Raw genomic sequence first — 22,245 nt, 5'->3', positions numbered from 1 at the left:
TGTACTTCCGCCTCGACAGACATCTCTGCCCAAACTCTTTGCCTTTACAAATGTCTGCATGTGTCTGTGTATGTACAGATGGATATGGGTGTGTGTGCGAGTGTATACCTGTCCTTTTTTCCCCCTAAGGTAAGTCTTTCCGCTCCCGGGATTGGAATGACTCCTTACCCTCTCCCTTAAAACCCACATCCTTTCGTCTTTCCCTCTCCTTCCCTCTTTTTCTGATGAAGCAACCGTTGGTTGCAAAAGCTTGAATTTTGTGTGTATGTTTGTGTTTGTTTGTGTGTGTGTATCGACCTGCCAGCGCTTTCATTTGGTAAGTCACATCATCTTTGTTTTTAGATATATTTTTCCCACGTGGAATGTTTCCCTCTATTATATCCATATCATTTCTCTTTATTTGTGTTTACTCAAGTAAAACTGTAGTTTGGATTACTGGATTACTGAATTATTGTAAATCGTTTGCAGAAATGACAGTGGCTGGCTGTTCAATTGACATTGAAAAATATTATAAATATAAAAATAACTGGAAAGGTTATGACATTAATTTAGAGGAAAAATCCATGTGAAATTGAATATCATAATATGTTATTTAGAAATGAAGTTCTCTTTAATAAGTTGAATCTTATGGCTTACTAATTTTGTTTCCTACAAGCAAATTGTGGAGCAATGACGGAATGCCATAATTACTTCTGGATGAAATTTTTATTGATACTACTTAGTTAAGAGAGGACTGTAAACTTCCATGTAACCTATATTTGCCTGTAAAATATTATTCATAGTCTGTTAATTCTGATGTACTAAAAAATTAAAGTAGTAGTCATTTTGTGACACATATGATGACAAAAGATATGCTGCTGAAATAAGTACGTAGTTCAAATCTTTGCCAAGTTCACAGCCAAGCTTGTTATCACCAACTGGCCTTATGATTCCTAACAAATCATTGATTCTTTTGTAATTTTTATCTGAAATGCTTGTTTTATGACTGCTGAGCAAACAACATACCTACAAGAAAAAGTAGAAAATTGTTAGGTTTTAGATACATCAGTGCCTTCACTATTTTTCTGTCCCCTTATACATAAAATGCACACATTCCATTCTGGAATTCCCCATTACTGCATGTTTTTTAAATGTTTAATACGAGGGTTGGAACTTCAGTAGTGGCAACTATTTATTTACAGCTCATACAAAATAGATACATGTTTCAAAGTTTTACTGACCTTCAGAGTAGTCACCAGCATTTCGTATAACCCATTGCCAGCAATGTGGAAGTCGAAGGATACTCTTAGCAGTGCCAGTTGTGTTGACAGTTTGAGCGGCGCGGTCTATTACCCGACGAATTTGTAGCAGTTCTGAAGTGAACGCCATGATGTGTTTTCTTCGGTTTAGAAATCGATTTGAACTTATGAGGGCTTAAGTCAGGGGAGTGCAGTAGGTGGTATAGCACTTAGCAGCCCCATCAATCAAACAAATCAGTAACAGCTTGCACTGTATATGTTTGAGCATTGTTCTGCAAAATGATGGTCAGGTCCTGCAGAAAGTGTCATCGCTTTTGTCTCTGTGCTGTCCATTTTTGGAACACAACCTACGATCAGCTTAGAGACAGAAGTGATGACACTTTCTGCAGGACCTGGCCATCATTTTGCAGGATAATGCTCAAGCACATACAGTGCAAGCTGTTAATGATTTGTTTGACGGATGGGGCTGATAAATGCTATACCACTTACTGCATTCCCCTGACTTAAGCCCTCGTGAGTTCAACTCGACTTCTAAACTGAAGGAAACACTTCACAGCATTCGCTTCAGAACTGCTACAAATTTGTCGGGCAGTAGACTGCGCCACTCAAACTGTCAACACAACTGGCACTGCTAAGAGTATCCTACGACTTCCACATTGCTGGCAATGACTTGTACACAATGCTGGTGACTACTGTGAAGGTCAGTAAAACTTTGAAACTCGTGTCTATTTTGTACGAGCTGTAAATAAATAGTTGCCACTACTAAAGTTCCAACCCTCGAACACATACTACATAAATTATTTAGGGCCATGTGATAAGATCTATAGTAACATGATTTTGAAAAGTTATTGCATTGTGGGCATACCACCAAATTTTTACATTTACAACTACATAAAATCTCTGCAACCACTTTGAATTGCATGACAGCGTAATCGACACAGTGCCAGGTGTTAGGTTTTCTTAGTGTTCCATTTGTGTAAGGAGTATGCAAAGACTGACTGCTGTGCATGCTGTAATTAGTTTAATCTTGTCTTTGTGGTTTGTATGGGAGGGATACAAAGAAGGATCAAGAATTTCTCTAAAGTCTTCATTTAATGGTGGGTCCCAAATCTTCCTAAGTACGCTTTTGTGGTACAGTTGGCATATATCTTCAAGGACCTACTAATATAGATTTTTCAAAATTTCTGTAACACTCTCCTGCGAGTCAAACAAACTTGTGACCTATTTGAGCCACCACTATTTGTATACATTAAATGTTCTCTGTTAGATACATTTCATATGGAACTCAACATTTTAGCAATATTCTTAGATGGAATGTAAAGGCGTTTTGTAGGTAATGTCCTTTGTAGACTGGCTAAATTTTTCCAGTACCCTGCCAATGAACCAAAGTCTGCCACGTACCTTACCTATGTGATAGTTCCATTGTGTATCCCTATAAATCGTTACACTCAGGCATTCGTATAAGTTGACTGATTCCTGTTGTGACTCGATGTTGTGCTCATAGCATATACCCTTTCTGACTAATTTAGCAATAAAGGGATCAACTCACGACAAACAAAAAGAATGAAAGCTTTGATAGCTTTTAGATGAATCCCTGGGTGAGCTAGAGTACACACACATAGGTGCAGTGTGGTAGCCTAGGCTGGGGTTAGAGGTTGAGTCAGGTAGTATAGACAGAGGGAGAGAAGAGGCAAGAAGAAATGGGAAGGATTAGGGAAGGGTAGCTGATGGCTCTGAGGGAGGTAGCAGGTGTGAGGACAGCGATGTGAGAGGGAGGGGTTGTTGCAAGGATAACTTCAGTCTACGTAGTTCAGGAAAGCTGGGTGCTGGGGGGAGGAATCCAGATGACACAGGTTGTGAAACAACCACTGAACTCGAGCATGTCATGCTCAGCATCATGTTCTGCCACTGGGTAATCAACACTGCTGTCAGTCATTCATTCTGGAGAACAGTTCTTTGGTGGTCATGCCCTTATAAAATACAGTGCAGAAATTGCAGCAGAGCTGATGCATTACATAGCTGCTTTTACGGGTGGCAATGCCCCTGGTAGGGTAGGATAAAACTGTGGCAGGACCAGAATAGAATGTGCAGGATGGGTGAATTGCGTAGGTCTTGTAACTGGGCCTCCAACAGCGGTACAGTCGCTGTGGCAAGGAGTTAGAAGTGGGCATAGCATAGAGACAGACCAAGATGTTGCAGAGATTGGATGGGCGACAGACTACCATTTTAGGAGTGTCAGGGAGGATCACGATGAGGATGTCTGTCATTTCTGGTCACAATGCACTGACAAGGTTTCCCTTGACCAGTAGGCTGAAAGTCTCACTGAGGCCCCGACAGATGGCACTGTCATGAAGTCTAATCTGCAAACAGGTTTCCCACATCATATCCTCCCACCATCCCCAAGAACCAGCTTCAAAGGAGCACAACCTTTATCAGCCACTACCATCCCAGACTGGAGCAAGTGAACCGTGTCCTTCGCCAGGTCTCTGATGAGGGACGTCCAATCCACAGTCTTTCCCATCTGTCCTAAAGCCATATTCTGCCACCCATATGTGACCCTCTGGACCATACCTATTTGACTCCCACACCCAACCTCTTGCCACGGGGCTTGTATCCTTGTGGAAGACACAGATTTACCCACCTGGCACATTCCATTCTAGTCCTGTCATAATCTTGTCCTATCCCACCAGAGACAGGGCCACCTGTGGAAGCAGCTATATCATGCACCAGCTCTTCTGCAATTTCTGAACAGTATATCTTCAGCCAGTGGATTTGTCCTCCATTTCTGGCATGGGCTGGAGTGAAGCTCATGACTGGAAGTCATATTTACTTATCACTGGTCACTACCTATGTAGTTTTCCCCCTGCAACAATCATCCACTGCAGTATGGGAATCAAAGATCCGTTTGCCTTCAGGCTTTCTTCTTTCTTATTAAAACTATTACCATGTTTGTGAAATTCTGTGGTTTCCCTGAATAAGCAACCATGATTGCTCTTCTCCATAGTGACAGATTCTGTGTCTGTGAATTTTATTACGTGGTTGGTCTCACACTGAGAATGTTCTGCCACAACAAATTTGTCCATGTGTGGCAACATGGAATGCTGCAGATGTTGATGGGTCATACAGTCATTCTAGCCTAGACTTTTCCACATGTACGCAGGTGTGGTATACTCCTGACATTACGAGTGGGTCCCTTTTGTGCTCTGCCGATCTGACATTCTTTGACCTTCTCAGTCTATTTGTAGACAGTCTTCAGGTGTTTGTGCATTCAGTTTGTCACACTGGAAATGTATGGCAGAAAGAATGTACTTGACATTTCTTCTTCCAGCATGTAACTTCATACATTGTTATGTTTGTGGCACTTCTTATGCAACTAGTGGGGTATCCATTGTTTGGGTGACGATTTGAAAGTTTGTGCAGGAGTGTGTTGGTTTTGGTACATGCTGTGGTCCATGTTCTCACCATTTAGAGAAGGTAGCTGTTGATCCTTTTTTTACATCTGCAGTGAGTTTAATGTTGGCATGGAGATTGTTAAGGTGTCTTAGGATGTCACAGAGCTATTCCTCACCATGGCTGCACACAAAGGTGTTGTTGACATGCCTGTACCACACCCTCTGTTTACGAGGTTCCATGTCCAACACCTGGCTTTCAAAATGTTTATGTAAGTGCCACTCAGTGGCTCTCTGGATCATAGCAGTTCCATTTTCCCAAGTGACATGACAAAGCTGTTTTGAGCATGTCTTACCACTAGTTGCTTTATGTGGATCAGGCTGGATCAGCTGGAAGGAGTTGGATGTGAAGTTCAGTTAGCCAAGCAGTTTCCAATTTCTTCACGGAGAGTTTAGAAAGACAGTCACTTCCTGCCATACATTCGCAGGATGACAGACTGACTCAGCCATATATTGAGCTAACGTGGCACAAAGATCGTTTACATACTGATCTTTAAGATCAAAAAGTGTCTCATATCAGCAGAGTATAAAAAGTCCCTCTAGCAGTGTCAGGACTATATCCGCGTATTGTGTATGTGAGGAAAAGTCTCTGTCAGAATGATTGGACGATCCATCAGTACCAACGTAATTGAATACAAGCAGCATTACCGGCTGGGACACATGGACAAATTTTCTGTGGCAGAATACACGCTGTGCGAGACTGACCGTATAATAAAATGCGCAGACATGAAAGTTCTCACTGTGGAGAAGAGTTCCCGTGCCCACTTATTCAAAAAGGCCATTAAATTTCAAAAATATAGTAATAGTTTTAATAACAAAGAAGAAAGCCTCAATGTATATGTACACTAGATTCCAACACTGCAGCAAACAACCCTTACAGGTAACAAGGGGAGAACTGTAGCAGTAATGACCGGGGATAAACCCTAAGACATTGATGTGTTGGGGTACATATAATCACAGACCATGGGCTCGATTCCAGTCCTCCAGTTGCAATGGAGGATGAACCTTTGACAAGGCCAACCACTCATACTGGTAAAGCATCATAAAAACTATAAAACAAATATCAGTTGTAGGTTCAGGGAGAAAAGGTTACAGGCAATACAACATTCATGAGTGACTGGACGCGAACTTTGATTCCACTGACAGCTTTTGTATATGACCAGAATTTCTTTGAGTTTTGTAAGAAATCTTTCGATAAGATTTTGCTGTGGTAGTCACTGAAGACTTTACTCATTGCCTCCTTGACAGCCATACACATTTAATTCAGCATTTCTTAAACTGTTCTGCTAAGGGTATATGTAACGAGTGCTTGGTCTGCTGTTCTTCTCAACATGAGCTGTAGTTCTTCCACATCTACTACCCAGAGCCAATGTTTTCATTGAAATATGACAGTACTGTCCCTTATCCAGTTCGCCAAACATATGGATCTTCCTACATGTTTTAGTTGCGTATTGTACTTTGTTAATCATTCTTTCTATAACTGCCTCATAGTCATTAAAGCCAGTTTCCATATGTACATCCTCAGACAGGTGACGTCTATTTGTCCCATTAGGTATAATGTATCGTATTGGCACAAATAAATTGGTAGCATAGTTGTACTTCAGTGAAAATACATTAATGAGTAGAAAATTATGGTGTTCCACAAAATTGCTCAAAGATACAAAAATTAACGAATCCTTAAAAATATTCACCTGTGATAATTTTTAGACACTGTGGACTTTTTGCAGATTGCGGCATGCCAAGCGGTTTTATGCTCCGCCATCTCCTCTCACATGCATCGAATGGTGGAGAATATGTTTGGATGAAGCCCAGATGGTGGAATCTCACTCGAGTAAGACTGCAGAAACAGCACGCCATCTTTTGGCCGTTCATCGATGGGCAATAACGGGAACCCCTATACAGAAGTCAGTGCAAGGCAAGTATTTGGCTGTTTGTGAAATTCAGTCTGAAGTTATTGTACTTTCTACAAGACAATTACCCAGTTTCCTTTTCAGTTAGAGTATTGCTCTCATTCTTAGCTTTCTGTATCTGTCTGTGCTTTATTTTTGAAAGAAAAATTTTCATACTCCATGCCATTATAAAGTTAGATCAAAGTCCATCACATCATAAACTGCCACAGAATGTAGATTGCTAGTTAGGAAAGATGTTGTTTGAGTCTAGCAGCATAAATTCAGCATAGTGTGCTGAAAGTTTTGTGTGAAAGTCAGAAAAATAGGCATGGGTACCCTTAAATATTGCATCAGACCTAAGCAAAGGAAAGTTCGTCCTCTTCTCAGTGCCTTCAGAGACAGACAACATTTTGGACACTCCTTGTCAATTAAAAGGTCATTAACTTATAGTAAAGTTATACAAAAGCATAAAATACCCAGTTGGAATACCAATTGCAATATCTTTTTTTAATTAAGTGAATTGAAGGTTGGAGGGGAGGGGAAGGGGGGGGGGGCGGGGGAGAAACTGATGATATGCGGAATCAGCAGCGACGTGTGAAAATTTGTGCCAGATCACAATTCAAACCCAGGATCTCCTGCTTACTAGGGATTTGCATTACCACTGTGCCACCCAGACGCAGTTGTAATGCAATTATACAGGCTATCTCGTCACACTCACCAGCCGACTCACATTCCAACCTAGAGTCACCTATCCATAGTCCCCATCCATGTCCTCCATGCTAACTAATTTTAGATGCCCACAGGAGGTTGAATATAAATGTGCATCTCCATTGAAGGTTGTGGATCCATTGCTCATTGAGGTGAACCAGTTATGTGAATGTATGGTGTCTGTTCTTTCGGACATGCCCAAAAGAACATACTGCATGCATTCATATAAACTTTCTTTATTACTTTTTGTTCACACACAATTAGTTTTGAGCTACAGTCTTATTATCAAATGTCTTACCCAACAATGAGACATAGAGGAATGTGCTTATAACAGTCTATCACTGCATGTAGGGTGGCGTTTTCACATAAACAAAAGTTCAAACATGGCTGGATGTTTAAATGATTGACATCTATGGGCACGATTCTACAAAATAGATTTTTGAACATACAATGTTAAGTGTTTCCCATTCTGTGCCCTATGCACATGCATAATCTACAGCTATACTATGAAAACCACCAAGAAGTATATGGTAGAGGATACATCTCATTTATCATGACTTATTAAAGGTTCTTCCTATTTCATTCACATACAAATACAGAAAACTGATTGCTTTGATGCCTCTGCGCATGCTGTGAAGAGTCTAGCCTCGTCTTCGCACTTTGTGCAGGAGTAATATGTAGAGGTTTGAAGTGTGTCCCTAGATTCATCACTTACAGCTGGTTCTTGAAGCTTTGTTGGCAGGTTTTGGTAGAATAATTTGCATCTAATTTGTCCTTGTTAATGGGTTCTGTGACTGTGGAGTGAATTGCTTTGTGAAATAACAGCAACCATCCACTCTCTATATCCCCACAGGGGGATCGCCTGTCTTTGGTGGGTTTGTGCTTGGCTACCACAGGGCTCCAGCCTTTGCAACATCTTTTCTCTTATGTGCTGCATGACTATCCTCTTGCTATTCTTTTTCCTCACCCTTGGAGAACATGCCTGGGATGTTTTTGGAAATGTGTTCTACATTTTCAGTAGCCGATATCAGAACAGTCTCTCCACGGTTTTTCGTTCCTTTCTTCTTTCTTCGTTCCCCTTCTACTGTCCTTCCTCCACTTCAGCATTTGAGGTTCCTCATTTTCTTCTTCACCGAGCGAGGTGGTGCAGTGTTTAGCACACTGGACTCATGTTCGGGAGAATGGAGGTTCATAACTGCATCTAGCCATCCTGATTTAGGTTTTCCATGAATTCCCTAAAGTGCTTCAGGCAAATGCCAGGATGGTTCCTTTGTCAGAGCGTGGCCGGCTTCCATCCCCATCCTCCCCTAATCCGACAGGACCGATGATTGCACCATTTGGTCCCCTCCCCCAAATCAACCACCCAACCTCTTCTTCTTCCTCCTCCCTGTGCGGCCGGCCCACACATCTGATGCATAAGAGGTGACTGGGTAAGATGTAATTACCAGTCCCAGGTCGACAGGTAGAATTTGCACGTACTGCTTGATGCAGGCCAGGCCCGGGGAGGGGTGATTGCCTGAGCTGCTACCTTCACGGATTGCCAAACGGTCCCTCTGCCAGATGTTTGGGAGGTGTGAACAATTACCTAAGGCAGATGCACCCTCCTCTTAGGGGAGGCCCCCCCCCCCCTGAAAGGAACATGCCATCAGAGATACTGGCAATCATGGGAGATTTTCTCGCAATGAGCCAATCATCTTCACAGTCAGTAGCTACAAAAGATAAATCGAAGTAGGCTAACAATTCAAAGACTCTCCCAGCAGCACCACAGTTCCTCGTGGTTTCACCTACTGAAGACAGTCGGTTTTCACTACAGTAAATTCATGTATCATTCAGAAAGGTGTAGATGCAGTTGCTAGCCCTGTGAAGTCCTGCTCATGTTTATGGAATGGCACTTTGCTTTTGGAGACTACTTCTGATTCTCAAGCACAACAATTGCTTGCAGCTTCGCTCCTCCTTGGCTATCATGTTCTGTTGGGGCCCATAAACCACTAAATTCTTCCTGTGGTGTTATTTACACTAGGCTGCTTGATGGTCTGACCGAGGCAGAAATCCAAACTACCTCCATGGTCAGGATGTCGTTGCAATCCATTGGGTGATGAGTAAGGTAGATACATCCCTAGTACCCACATGCAATCTTTTTCTCACTTTTGATAGAGGGGTGCTTCCATCAAAGATCAAAGCAGACTATGAAGTTATCACAGTCGCACCCTACATTCCGAACCCGATGCACTGCTGCAAATGTCATCATTATAACCACACTCATATGTCCTGTTGACACCCAGCCAAATGTATAACCTGTAGTGGGGGTGCTCATGAGGGTGATTGTCTGCCTCCTTCTCTCCATTTTATCAATTGCAATGGCAACCATGCCCAGGAGATCCAGGTGGAGGGAAAAGTGTCTTACCTGGTCACTCGCTGGTTGTTGGCTAATCGGAAACCCTGCTTTCTGCCATCCGGCACTTACAATAGTGTTCTTGCTACATCTCGCTCCATGAAGGACATGTCCACGCAGACATGAGATTTCAAATTCAGCACCGCTGTTGTAAAATCACCCAGTGTCATAGTAGCATCTCTGTCTCCTCCTCCAGGTATGCAACAGGCCACCAGACTTTTGCCTCATGGAGCGAAGTCACCTGCTACACAACAGGCAGGTCCTTTCCAGCCAGAAGGAGACTTTTTATGTCCCTCCAGCCAACGAACATCTGAGTCTTCCTCTGCCAACATGAAAGGCTCCAGGTAATCAAACAAAGGCAAGCAGTCTTCTCCTTCACTGACACGGTGAACCTCTTTGACGATGTCATCACATGATATTCTCACCCGGCCAACCTCCGTATCACCAGTGCACATAACTAACCATTTTTCTGCCCTGGACTCAGGAGATCGACAGAGGAAGAATACCGATGCCTCTGTTGATCTCATGGAGCAGGATTCATCAGCCTCTGCGCCCAGTAGCAATGAGTCTTTGAAGGCTGGCACTCGGCAACTGCCGGGGTGTCACTGCTTCATTTTTTCTCTCCTCCCCTATCCAAGTCAAGACTCACCTCCAAAGGAACATTAGTGGTCTTAGATCCCACAAAAAGAACTTATGGTTGCTCTTGGAATCGTAGTGTCTGCTTGTTCTCTGCCTCCAGGAAACAAAATTTTATCTTCATGACCACTTTGAGCTCTCTCGTGGAGGAGTCATGCTGCTCATCTGGGATGACATCCACAGTCAGACCATCTCCCCGATTATCTGGGTTCAAGCTGTTGCAGTCCACATTTTCCTTCCTTGCTTCACCCACTGTTTACATCTCTCCATCATTAGGGCAGACTTCCACCAGCTTATTGGGCAACTCCTTCATCCCTTTTTGCTGCTCGGTGACTTTAATGTACACAATCAATCCCCTTTGGGGTTCTCTCAGAAGCTGTTCGAGAGGAGGCGCCCTCTTGGCTGACCTTCTCAATCACTTTTACCTCATCTGCCTTAACACGGGAGCACTCATATTCCTTTCAGACTCCACGCACACCTATTCCCAGTTGGGTATCTCATTCTGCACTGCCCAACTTGCCTGTCATCTTGAGTGGTCCATTCTTCCTAGCATGTACTCGGGCGACCCTTTCTTGTGTGCTATCAGTTTGCTGACTCTTACCCCACCTATGTGCACACCCAAATGGCAGCTTTCTAAGGCCGATCGGAGGCTTTACTCCTCCCTGGCAACCTTCAATGAACAAATTTCCCCAGTTGTGATGACGAAGTAGAATATCTTACAAACACTATTCTTTCCATCTCAGAACATTCCATTGCTCCCACTTTATCTTAGATGTGCTGTTTCTTGGTCCCTAGGTGGACTAAGGTGTGCCGTGAAGCAATTCGCATGCCGAGACATGCTCCCCACATTTTTAACTGTCACTCTACAAAGGCGACTGCATTTGTTATAAACCCTTGTGTGCTCTGTGTCATCGCGTTCTTAGGGCTAGCAAGATGGCCTGACCACAGCAGATGATGTCATAGTGGACCCTGTTGCTATCTCCAACACCTTGGGCTGCTTTTTTGCAGAGATTTCGAGCTCCACTCACTATCACCCTCCCTTCCTCTATTGTAAACAAATGGAGGAGGCTCAGGCAATACCATTCTTTTCTCAGAATCGTGAGTGCTACAATGCCGCCTGTGCTATGAGAGAACTAGGTCATGCTCTAATGCTGCCTTTACGATGAGGGAACTAGATTGTGCTCTCACTTCATCCCAATGATGTCCTTATTCAGACACAGAACCTTACTCCTGCGGGCAAGAACTTTCTCCTTCATACATATAATAACATCTGGGCAGAGGGCACGTTTCCCATACACTGGTGTGAAACCACTGTCATACCCATACCAATACCTAAGCTCAGTAAAGCCAAACACCTTCCTTTTAGTTATCACCCCATTTCTCTCATCAGTTGTGTTTGCAAGGTGATGCCCAGCTGGTATGGTAGCATGAATCCTGAAATTTACTAACCACTGCACAGAGTGGATTTCGAGCGCGACTTTTTGCAGTTGACCATCTCGCCACTATGCCAACCTATGTCATGAATGGTTTTCTGCGGAAATACCAGACTTTGGCCGTATTTTTCGATTTGGAGAAAGCATATGACACCTGCTGGAGGACTCCGCATTCTCTACACTTTGGGCTTCTGTGGCCGCATGCTCAGTTTCCTTGAGGAATTTTCAAAAGACCGGATTTTCACGGTACATGTGCATTCTGCCTTGTTGGACACCTTCATCCAGATGAAATGAAATGAAATGTCGTGTGACGAGGGCCTCCCGTCGGGTAGACCGTTCGCCTGGTGCAAGTCTTTCGATTTGACGCCACTTCGGCGACTTGCACGTCGATGGGGATGAAATGATGATGATTAGGACAACACAACACCCAGTCCCTGAGCGGAGAAAATCTCCGACCCAGCCGGGAATCGAAACCGGGCCCTTAGGATTGACAGTCTGTCGCGCTGACCACTCAGCTACCGGGGGCGGACTTCATCCAGATAAACAGTGTAGCTCAGGGTTCCATTCTGAGTGTTGTCCTCCTTGCTGTCACCATTAACCCTATTATGATCTGTCTTCTGCTGGGCATCACCACCTCCCTTTTCATTGACGATTTTGCCATCTATTACAGTTCTCCACAGACTTGTGTTCTTGAGTGGCGTCTTCAGTGTTGTCTCGATCGTCTTTACTCATAGAGCATTGACAATGGCTTTTGATTTTCCACAGACAAAACTGTTTGTTTGAATTTCTGGTGGCACAGTTGCTTTCTTCCACCATATTTACATCTTGGGCCTCTTGCTCTTCCATTCATTGAAACTGAGTAATTTTGGTGCTCATACTCAATAGGAAATGTTCTTGGTCCTGCCACATATCTTACCTGGCAGCCCATTGTACGCAGTCGCTCAGTGTTCTACATGTCTTCAGCAGTACTTCCTGGCAAGCGGATCAGACCTCCCTCCTTTGTTTGTCACGGTCCCTTGTCCATTTGAAACTAGACTATATGATTAATGGAAAATCTCATATAAGATGTGAAACAAATACTAACAAAGAGATAGAGGGGCTGGCCAGTACTTACCTCAGCTCAGTACAGCCGATAGATACACATAAAACAGAACTGAAAATTTACATTCCTAGCTTTCGGAACTTTGTTCCTTCATCAGGGAGGAGAGAGGGGAAAAAAAGGGAAGAAGGGAAAGTGGATTCAGTTACTCACAACCCAGGTTATGAAGCAACAGGGAAAGGTAAACAGGGAGGGTAGCAAGGATGTTTACCTTTCCCTGTTGCTTCATAACCTGGGTTGTGAGTAACTGAATCCACTTTCCCTTCTTCCCTTTTTTTCCCCTCTCTCCTTACAGTAGAATATCTTTGGCTTCCCTCTGACAACCATGCCTCCATCCTTGCTACCCTCCCTGTTTACCTTTCCCTGTTGCTTCATAACCTGGGTTGTGAGTAACTGAATCCACTTTCCCTTCTTCCCTTTTTTTCCCCTCTCTCCTCCCTGATGAAGGAACAAAGTTCCGAAAGCTAGGAATGTAAATTTTCAGTTCTGTTTTATGTGTATCTATTGGCTGTACTGAGCTGAGGTAAGTACTGGCCAGCCCCTCTATCTCTTTGTTAGTATTTGAAACTAGACTATGTATGTTACATTTATGCATCGGCATGTCCGTCCCTCTTATGCCGTCTCAATGTTATCCACCATCATGGAATCCGTTTGGCCACTGGTGCCTTTCACACTAGCCTGGTTGATAACCTGTAAGCAAAAGCTGCCGAACTACTGATGTCATACCGCCGTGATTTTCTCCTCAGCAGATAACGCTTGCCATTTGTCTGCCATGCCTGGCTACCCATCCAATGCCGCCTCCTTCAACGACTCCTTTGATTGCCAGTATGGAGCACATCCCTCTTCTCTGTTGCCTCCAGGAGTTCACTTTGGGCTATTGCTCCGGCACCTTAACTTCATGCTACCTGCCACTTTCCCTATGGGTATGAACCCTTCACCACCTTGGCTTCGTGCTGCAGCCTTGTTCACCTTGGCCTTCGTTTCCTTCCCAAGGACACTACTCCAGCCTCGCTGTATCGTCATAAGTTTCTTGACCTTCTCACAGAACTTCGCAATAGTACTTTTGTGAACACTGATGGCTCTTGGACTGGCTGTGGAATCAGGTGTGCCTTCGTCATTGGCATCGACATTGCTCGGTATCGGCTTCCCCAACACTGCTCAGTGTTTACAGCGGAGCTCTTTGCCCTGTGTTAGGCCACCCAGTACATCCGGCGACACAGACTTTTCAAATGTGTCACCTGCTCCGATTCTCTCAGTGCCCTTCAGAGCCTCTGTGTGCTGTACACCATTCATCTCTTAGTGCAACAGGTCCAGGAAAGCAGTCACTTGCTCACTGTTGATGGCGCCACTGTGATGGTTGTATGAGTTCCTAGCCATGTTGGTCTGACGGGGAATGAGGCTGCTGATGCTGCTCCAACTGCGGTCTTTGTACTTCTGCCCGCTAGTTCTTCCATTCCATCTGATGATCTTTGTGTTGTCATCTTCCTGATGGAATGACCTTTTTTTTAACCTCTTACATTCTCATTTATGTTTGCCGTCTGAGTTATCAACTGTTTTAGTGAATGATGTGCAGGCTATCGACCGTGTTTTATCTTCTTTCCATCATACCAGTATGGCAAAGGACATTTTATGTTTAGCTCAGGACCTCTGTTTCTCTATGGAGTTCTCAAAGTCCCTGTTTTTAGCTGCCTTTCCTTCCATCAATTGGGTTTAACGGGTAGTTGTTTTTAATTCCTTTTTTGTCTTCGCGCTCTACGGTTCTGACATGGGTGCGTATAACCCTAGTTGCTTTTGCACCCTAAAACAAAAGAAAACAACAAAACAGAACTCCTTGTATAGCTTTATTTTATGCCAAGAAGGATTCCTGGTTTTCACACATCTTCAACGGGAATAATACATTTATCAGTGTAAATTTTTATCGACAGCAGCCATCCTGTGGAAAATAAAAATTCGTTTAGGTACCACATTCTTGAATTGTCTATGTATATTTAGTTAATAGTTGGGTGCACTTACTTTTTTCTGTAATTTGTGACACCTTCTACCGCCTTTATACACATAGCCCTAATACTTTCAAGCTCACTGATGCTGTGCAGCAGTTGCCAAGTGGCTGACTAATGTTTTTGTTTATATCTGATGTTACTTATAAATTCAAGTTACAGTTTTCTTATACATGCCAAAACCAGTTGCGAAGTCAGTTATGTTTATAGACTTAATATTACTGTCCTTAAAATAGATAAACACGTCTATATGATTTAAAATCACTCAATGTAAAATGTGTGTTTTTGACCAACAAAACTCATAAGATGTGAAATGATTACATTGGCAATTAATATAAGTGGTTATAGTGGTTATGTACTTAGTGGAATAGTGACTGGATAAAGTTGACTGAAGGACAAATTATATTGACTGTTACTAAAGTGATATGATTTGCTCAACCCCTACCCATACGTGCATGCTCTTCCTCAACATGTGCATGCTAGTTATTTCATTCACACCTGTCACTGCCTCTAATTCTGTCTTGGGTAAGCTACAGAGCCATGGCGATGAGCTGCAAAGCACGGAGATGTAAATGCACCTTTAATTTCACACACAGAAATTACCCAAATGTCTTGAAATATTCATATTACTAACTTTTTCAGTTGTCGATATCCGTAATTTCACATACAGTGCATGTATATTTTTGACTTCAGTCAACACCGAGTGTCTGACATACATCTTACTCATCAGCACTCAGACCACAAACTGTAAGTTTTGGGTGACATCAGGCTACTCATAGATGGGTGTAAGAATAAACTGTTATTTTGTAAATGCGATAATGCTTCCAAAATTGGTTTACTTAGATACTGCTGTTTTGGATGAACTACAGGAACTAATATGATTTTTCTTACAAAGAAAAAATGTTGCCGACCAGAAATTTGGAAAAATATGTGAACCATATTTTACTTATGCATATGAATTTCCTCATTTAAATGTGAAAGCATATTGCAAATTATAGTAAATCATATGAAATTATTAATGAGTTAATTAATTAATACTGTGTATCACTTTGTACAGAAAAATTAAGGTAACAAAAGTATGTAGTCAGAGTTTGGAATCTAACAATAGTTGTGAGAAAATCAGCACTGTATAATGACAATGGCTCTGAACTTGATGGCTCTGAACTTCAAGTTTAATTATTTCAGAAGTTAATTAGTTCTCACCATAAAGAGGAGATGTTGAGTGACAGTCAGGCACAACGAAAAGACTGTTATACAGTGGAGCTTTCAGCCAAAAGACCTTCTAAAGTATAAAACATGCACATGTTCACACAAGCACAACTTGTACCCACATGACCACCATTTCTTACTGCAACATATGGCAACTGCACCTGATGCAAGAAGCAATAGTTGGGTCGTGGGGAGGAGGAGGAAGTACAAGAAGGTAGGGATAGGGAAAGGTGTAGTGCTGGTTATGGCAGTGTGTAGGGACGAGGTGGGGACAGGATAGAGCTACTAGATGCAGTCGCGAGGTTTGAGGTGGGGAAGGGGAGCAAAAAAGGAGATGAGTATAGGAAGGGAATAAATTCTAGTGGGTGCATTTATGGAATATAAAGCTGTGAAGTGTTGGAGTGGGAGTAGAGAACAGGATAGGTCGGTGAAGAACAGGGACTAGTGAAAATTGAGACCAGGGTTGTTACTGGAATGTAGGATATACTGCAGAGAGAGCGAGCTCTCACCTGTGCAATTCAGAAAACTGGTGTCAGCAGGAAAAATCTAGATAGTGCAAGCTGTTAAGCAGTCATTGAAGAGAAGCATATTGTGTTGGGCAACATGTTCAGCATCTGGGTGGTCCAGCTGTGTGTTGGACAACGTCAGTGGCCATTCATGCGGACAGAGAGCTTGTTGGTTGTCATGCCCATGTAGAAAGCAGCACAGCGATTGCAACTTAGTTTGTAGATCACATTACTACTTTCGCAGATAGCCATGCCTTCAGTGGGATAGGTGACGCCTATGCCTGGGCTGGAGTAATTGGGGTGGTGGGAGGATGTGTGAGACAGCTCTTACATCTAAGTCTGTTGCAGGGATATGAGCCATGGGACAAGTGGCTGGCAACAGGGTGGAGTAGAGGTGGACAGGGATATTGCGTAGGTTTGGTGGGTGGTTAAATATGATTGTGGGAATGATAGTGGGTAGGATTCCTCATTTCAGGACATGATAAGATGTAGTCGAAACCCTGGCTGAGAATGTGATTCAGTTACTCCACTCATAGGTGGAACTGAGTAGTGAGGTGCGTGTCCTTTGTACCAGATGGCAGAAAATGGGAGGTGGTAGGTAACTGGAGAGCAAGGCATGAGAGATGCGTATCTGTACAATGTTGGGAGGGAAATTTCGGTCTGTGAAGGCCTCACTGAGACTTGTTAAAGATCTTCTTTCCTTCATCCAGTCACAAAAGTGGAAACACTTTTTCGTCACCAAACCTACCAATCAGACTCAAGCCAAAGCCAATGTTGAAACCTGCCTAACTCAGCTCACTCCTCCATCCAGTCATGATCCACCCACACTCTCCCCAGCTCATCCCCTGTTAACATTCCAGAATTTCTTAACCTCAAACCTTGCCCCACCATCATTCCCCAAATCCATCAATATGCAAATGAACCTTACATCTGCAGAAGGAACTGCAATTCACCACCTAAAAACTGATCCAGACTTTACAACCTTACCTGCCGACAAAGGCTCCACCACTGTATTTTTGAGTTGTGGGGATTATCTGATGATGAGACTCGATCAGCTGCCAGATTTGTGCAGCTACAACCCCACAGTGACCCCATTGCAGAATTCCAACAGGATTTCCAATCTCTCCTCAAATTTTGTAGGCCCATCTCAGAACCTCTTCCGAGTCTCTCTCTGTCTTCTTATCCCTGTCACACCCTGCAGTTCTACCTTCTACGTGCTTGCAGAAGTCCTTAAACCCAACCACCCAGAATACCTCATTGTGGCCAATTACTGTGCATCCACTGAGAATTTCTCTGCTTTCATGGACCACTACATTCATTCTAAAACTAAACTCCACCTGAACTGACCCTGAAGGCCCAATGGTACTGACTGGCCGCTGTGTCATACTATTCCCACAGGCGTCACTGGCTGCAGATATGGAGGGGTACATGTTCATTCTATAACCCATAATCTACCCTGTTCCTGGTTTTTTTACCACAGGGCACCCTGCTTGTCACTATTGATGCCACCTCCCACTACATGTACCCAATGTCCATAGTCGTGCCACCATTGAACAGTACCTTTCCCAATCCCTGACTGACCAGACCTACAACTTCCTTCCTGGTTACCATGGCCAATTATACCCTCACCAACTCCACCTCTGAAGGCATCACCTATAATTAAATCCATGATACAGCAATGGGCTCCTTCATTGCACCATCCTATACCCATCTTGCCCTGGGCCATCTAGAGGAATCCTTTCTAATCATCCAGATTCATTGATATTATCTTTTTAATCTGGACTGAAGGTGAGGATGCCCTATCCATATTCGTCCAGAATCTCAACACCTTCTCCTCCATTCACTTCACATGGTCCTCCTCAACACAATAATCCACTTTCGTCAATGTTGCTGCCTCCTCAAAGATGGCTACGTAGGCAACTCCCTCCATATTAAACATACCAACCACCAACAATACCTCCACTTTGACAGCTGCCACATAAATCATATGAAGAAGTCCCTCCCATACAGCCTAGCCACTCATGGCTGCAGCATCTGTAGTGACAAGTACTCCTCCATGTATGCTGAGGTTCTTACGGAGGCCTTCACAGACCATAATTACCCTCCCAATCTTGTACAGAAACAGTTTTCCCATGCCTTATCTCTCCACTCACCTGCCCATCAGCATTTTGATTACATCTCAGCATGCCCTGAAATGAAGAATATCCTACCCACTATCCTTCCCACCCCTCCCACAGTGATATTCCGCCACACCAGACCTATGCAATATCCTTGTCCATCTTTACTCGAGCTCTGCTCACAGTCCTTTGACTCATGGCTCACATCCCAGTAATAGGCCTCCCACCACATTCTATTCCTGTCACAGACATCTCGTTTCTCATCAAAGGTATGGCTACCTGTAAAAGCAGTCATTTGATCTACAAACTAACAAGCTGCAACAACTGTGCTGCTTTTTATGTGGATGTGACAACCAACAAACTGTCTTGCTGCATGAATGACCACCAACAAACTGTGGTCAACAGGCAATGGACCACCCAATTGCTGAACATGCTGCCCGACACAGCATGCTTCATTTCAGTGACAGCTTCACAGCCTGCACCATCTGGATCCTCTTACCAATACCAGCTTTCCTGAATTTCACAGGTGGAAACTCTCCCTGCAGTATATCCTACATTCCCATAATCCCCTTGGCCTCCCACCTTCATTAGTGTGTGTCCTACACCCACCTATCCCCTTACCTGCTCCCACTCTGGTACTACACAGCCTTCTATTCCACCTATGCACTCACTTTTTTCCCCAGATCTACTGATTGCACCTAGCAGCCATACCCTTTACCCATGATGTGCCTGCACATTCCCACTAACAGCACTATACCCGACACTGCTCTCCCTCCCCTCTCTCCACTCCAGCCTCATTATCCCAATCACCAACAGATTGCTTGTCCCATCAGGTGCAGTCTACTCTCCCCAAATCCTTGCTCCTCTCAGCCAATATAATACGAGGGTCGTTTGAAAAGGTCTCAGAATCACCACTAGTGCTAGTGCAACGAGTTGTTCATGTGATATTCATTGGACTGCTGCCTGTAAACACATGCCATGTCTATGCTCTTGGAAGAGAGCTGTGGCCGTGACGTGGCTCTGTTGTTGTTCCCACGTAGTGATTTGCGAAGATGGAAAAAAATAGAGATTTGAGCAGTGATTAAGTAAATAGTCTTCACGGGTTTGCCGCCGGATCTCGTTGTGCAAATTCCACAATATTTCCTCAGAGTAACTGTCCGACATCTTCAGGTGGTTCAACCTTGCTCATGGCTAGGTATGACTGACGGTATCCACATACCGACACCCCATTTTTAGAACACATGCGCGAAGAATGCACAGCTGCAGAAATCGCACATGCGCAGTGATTTATCATATTCTAAGTCCCTCTGCCAAAAATCGCAGAGCGGCTCTCGCATGCGTGCACTGTACACTGCGTTTGTCAACAGTGCAGCCACACGTTACTCACCAACGACCGTACTAGACCAGTGTTATGACGGGCCTGTTGTTGAAGAACCTTGATTTTCACATCATGATTTAATAGCAGCCAATGCAGGGTTCCAGGCTGTGCTCAGTTGAAATCCTGTATCCTTGTTGATGAGATTATCAGCTGTACGGATATGTATTGCTTCCTTATTGACGCAGTCACAGATAGATGATGCCGGGGATAAAACTTCCGTCTTTTTATAAATCATACAATGTCCTGTATTCAGGCAGTATTCCGCAGTTGCCGACTTTTCCAGTTGACTAAGGCATGTATGATGCTGATGTTCATCGCAGCATTCTTATACTGTGCGGCATGTCTGGCCTGTAAACGCTGCCCCACACTGACAATGAATCTTATACACACTACATTTCCTGAGTCCAAGGTCATCTTCATCAAGTACAAGAACACTTTGATGAACATCAGCGTCATACACGCCTTCGTCAAATGAAAAAGTCGGCAATTGAGCCCCTGTTCGGAGTGCATGGTACCAGGGCGGACATATGATAACATGAAATGTGTTGAACTCTCTGGCAACTCTACTGCGACCGCATCTCTTCCTTAACGTAGTTCTGTCTCAGTTCCTGTTTCTGCCCTTCCAGCCTTACCCCTGTTGGATACACCCTGGGAGGAGGGCCAGATGTGCCGGCTTGGGGCGAAACCCTGTCCACAGTTCTTGGTCTGTACCAGGATCGACAGGGGAACTTTTGCTGCCACCAAACCCCTTTTCTTTGTGGAACATACTGAGGACAAGTTCGGCGAAGTTGAGTCATTAAGCAAGATGAGATCTGGCTCTCTCCTTATAAAGACAACTTATGCCAGTCAGCCAGCATCCCACTGTGCCCGCGACCATTTAGGAGAAAACCCCATGGCTATCATTCCTCACAAGTCACTCAGTATGACATATGATGTCATTTTCCATAGGAACCTTCTCCTCGAATTTGATAATGAGCTTACAGCTAATCTGGAATGATGTGGCATTCATTTCACCGGACATGTCCAGAAAGGCCCTAAGGACCATCGTGTAGACACTGGCACTTTCATCGTGGCATTTAAGAAGGATAACCTGCCCGAGAAGGTTAAGGTAACGGTGTACAGATGTGACGTGAAACTGTACATTCCACTTCTGATGCGTTGCTTCCATTGCCTCAAGTTTGGCCACATGTCCTCATGATACTATGTCACTCCCATCTTTGGTGACTGTGGCCGCCCTCTTCATGTGGGGACCCCTTGAACCCCACTGCCTAATTGTGTAAACTGCTCTGTGCCCCAGTCTCCCCACTCACAGGAGTGACTAGTGCACATGAAGGAAAAAAGAATTCAGGAAGTAAAGAATCTTGACTGTGTCAGCTACCGTGAGGCCCGGAAGAAATTTGATGAACTTCAACCTGGAAATCTCTCCTCTACCTTTGTCTCAGTTACGCCTTCCCCTCATCGCTCCTCCCTCTTAACCCCAGCCTGCCCCCCATCCCTTTCCTCACCCTCGGCGGCTCCTGTTCCTTCCCCTCCAGGAACTGCTCCTCCTCCTCCTCCTCCTCCTCCTCCTCCTCCTCAATGGAAAACATCCTCTTCTCTGGCTCCTGCTTGGGATGGGACTCCATATCAAAACACCCCTCCCCTGCATTCAGTGGATAGGAAGCGTGCATCCTTGGGCCAGAGGCGAGACCTGTGCTCTGAGGGCCCCAAAGCCACTCGCTCTTTGTCCAATCCTGACATCACTCCCACATATTCCCTTATTGATAATGCCTCCTCCCTCCCTCCGAGGGAGAAGAAGCAGCAGCACAAGTCAAAGGATGAGGCTTCCCTGTCTTCCCAGAGGGCTTTGCCCCCTCCACCTCATACCGAATCAGACAGTTTTTATGGAGGTCACCCCATCCCCACTGGTGATGACCACCGACCAAGTAACATGGCTTCTTTATGTCTCACCTGGACTCTCATCGCACGTTAATCCAGTGGAATTGCAATGGATATTATCACCACCTCCCTGAAATAAAACGCCTTGTTTCCTCTCACTCTTTGTTCTGTCTTGTTCTTCAAGAAACTCGCTTTCGTGATGATCACTCTCTAATGTTCCGTGTAATTGGGCTTTCTGTTGGAACTGTGCCAGCCCCAGAATAGCGTCATGGAGGGTTCTGCACTTTAGTTCGCACCGATGTCATTAGTTACTGGA

The 22,245-nt window shown here is 44.2% G+C and overlaps 1 protein-coding gene across 1 annotated transcript in view; it reads left to right on the top strand.

The window, feature by feature from the left end:
• Window positions 1–22,245, top strand: part of LOC124804966 (E3 ubiquitin-protein ligase SHPRH) — a 266,474-nt gene that overhangs the window by 124,887 nt on the left and 119,342 nt on the right. Inside the window, exon 8 of the mRNA XM_047265357.1 lies at window positions 6,415–6,602. Within this exon, the coding sequence (XP_047121313.1) occupies window positions 6,415–6,602 (188 nt within the window). The remainder of the gene's footprint in view (window positions 1–6,414; window positions 6,603–22,245) is intronic.

This window comes from Schistocerca piceifrons, chromosome 7 (genome assembly GCF_021461385.2).
Source record: "Schistocerca piceifrons isolate TAMUIC-IGC-003096 chromosome 7, iqSchPice1.1, whole genome shotgun sequence".
In the NCBI taxonomy this organism is placed as follows: domain Eukaryota; kingdom Metazoa; phylum Arthropoda; class Insecta; order Orthoptera; family Acrididae; genus Schistocerca; species Schistocerca piceifrons.
The sequence above is the reverse complement of the archived record's forward strand: the minus strand, read 5'-3'. Positions and strand labels throughout refer to the sequence as shown.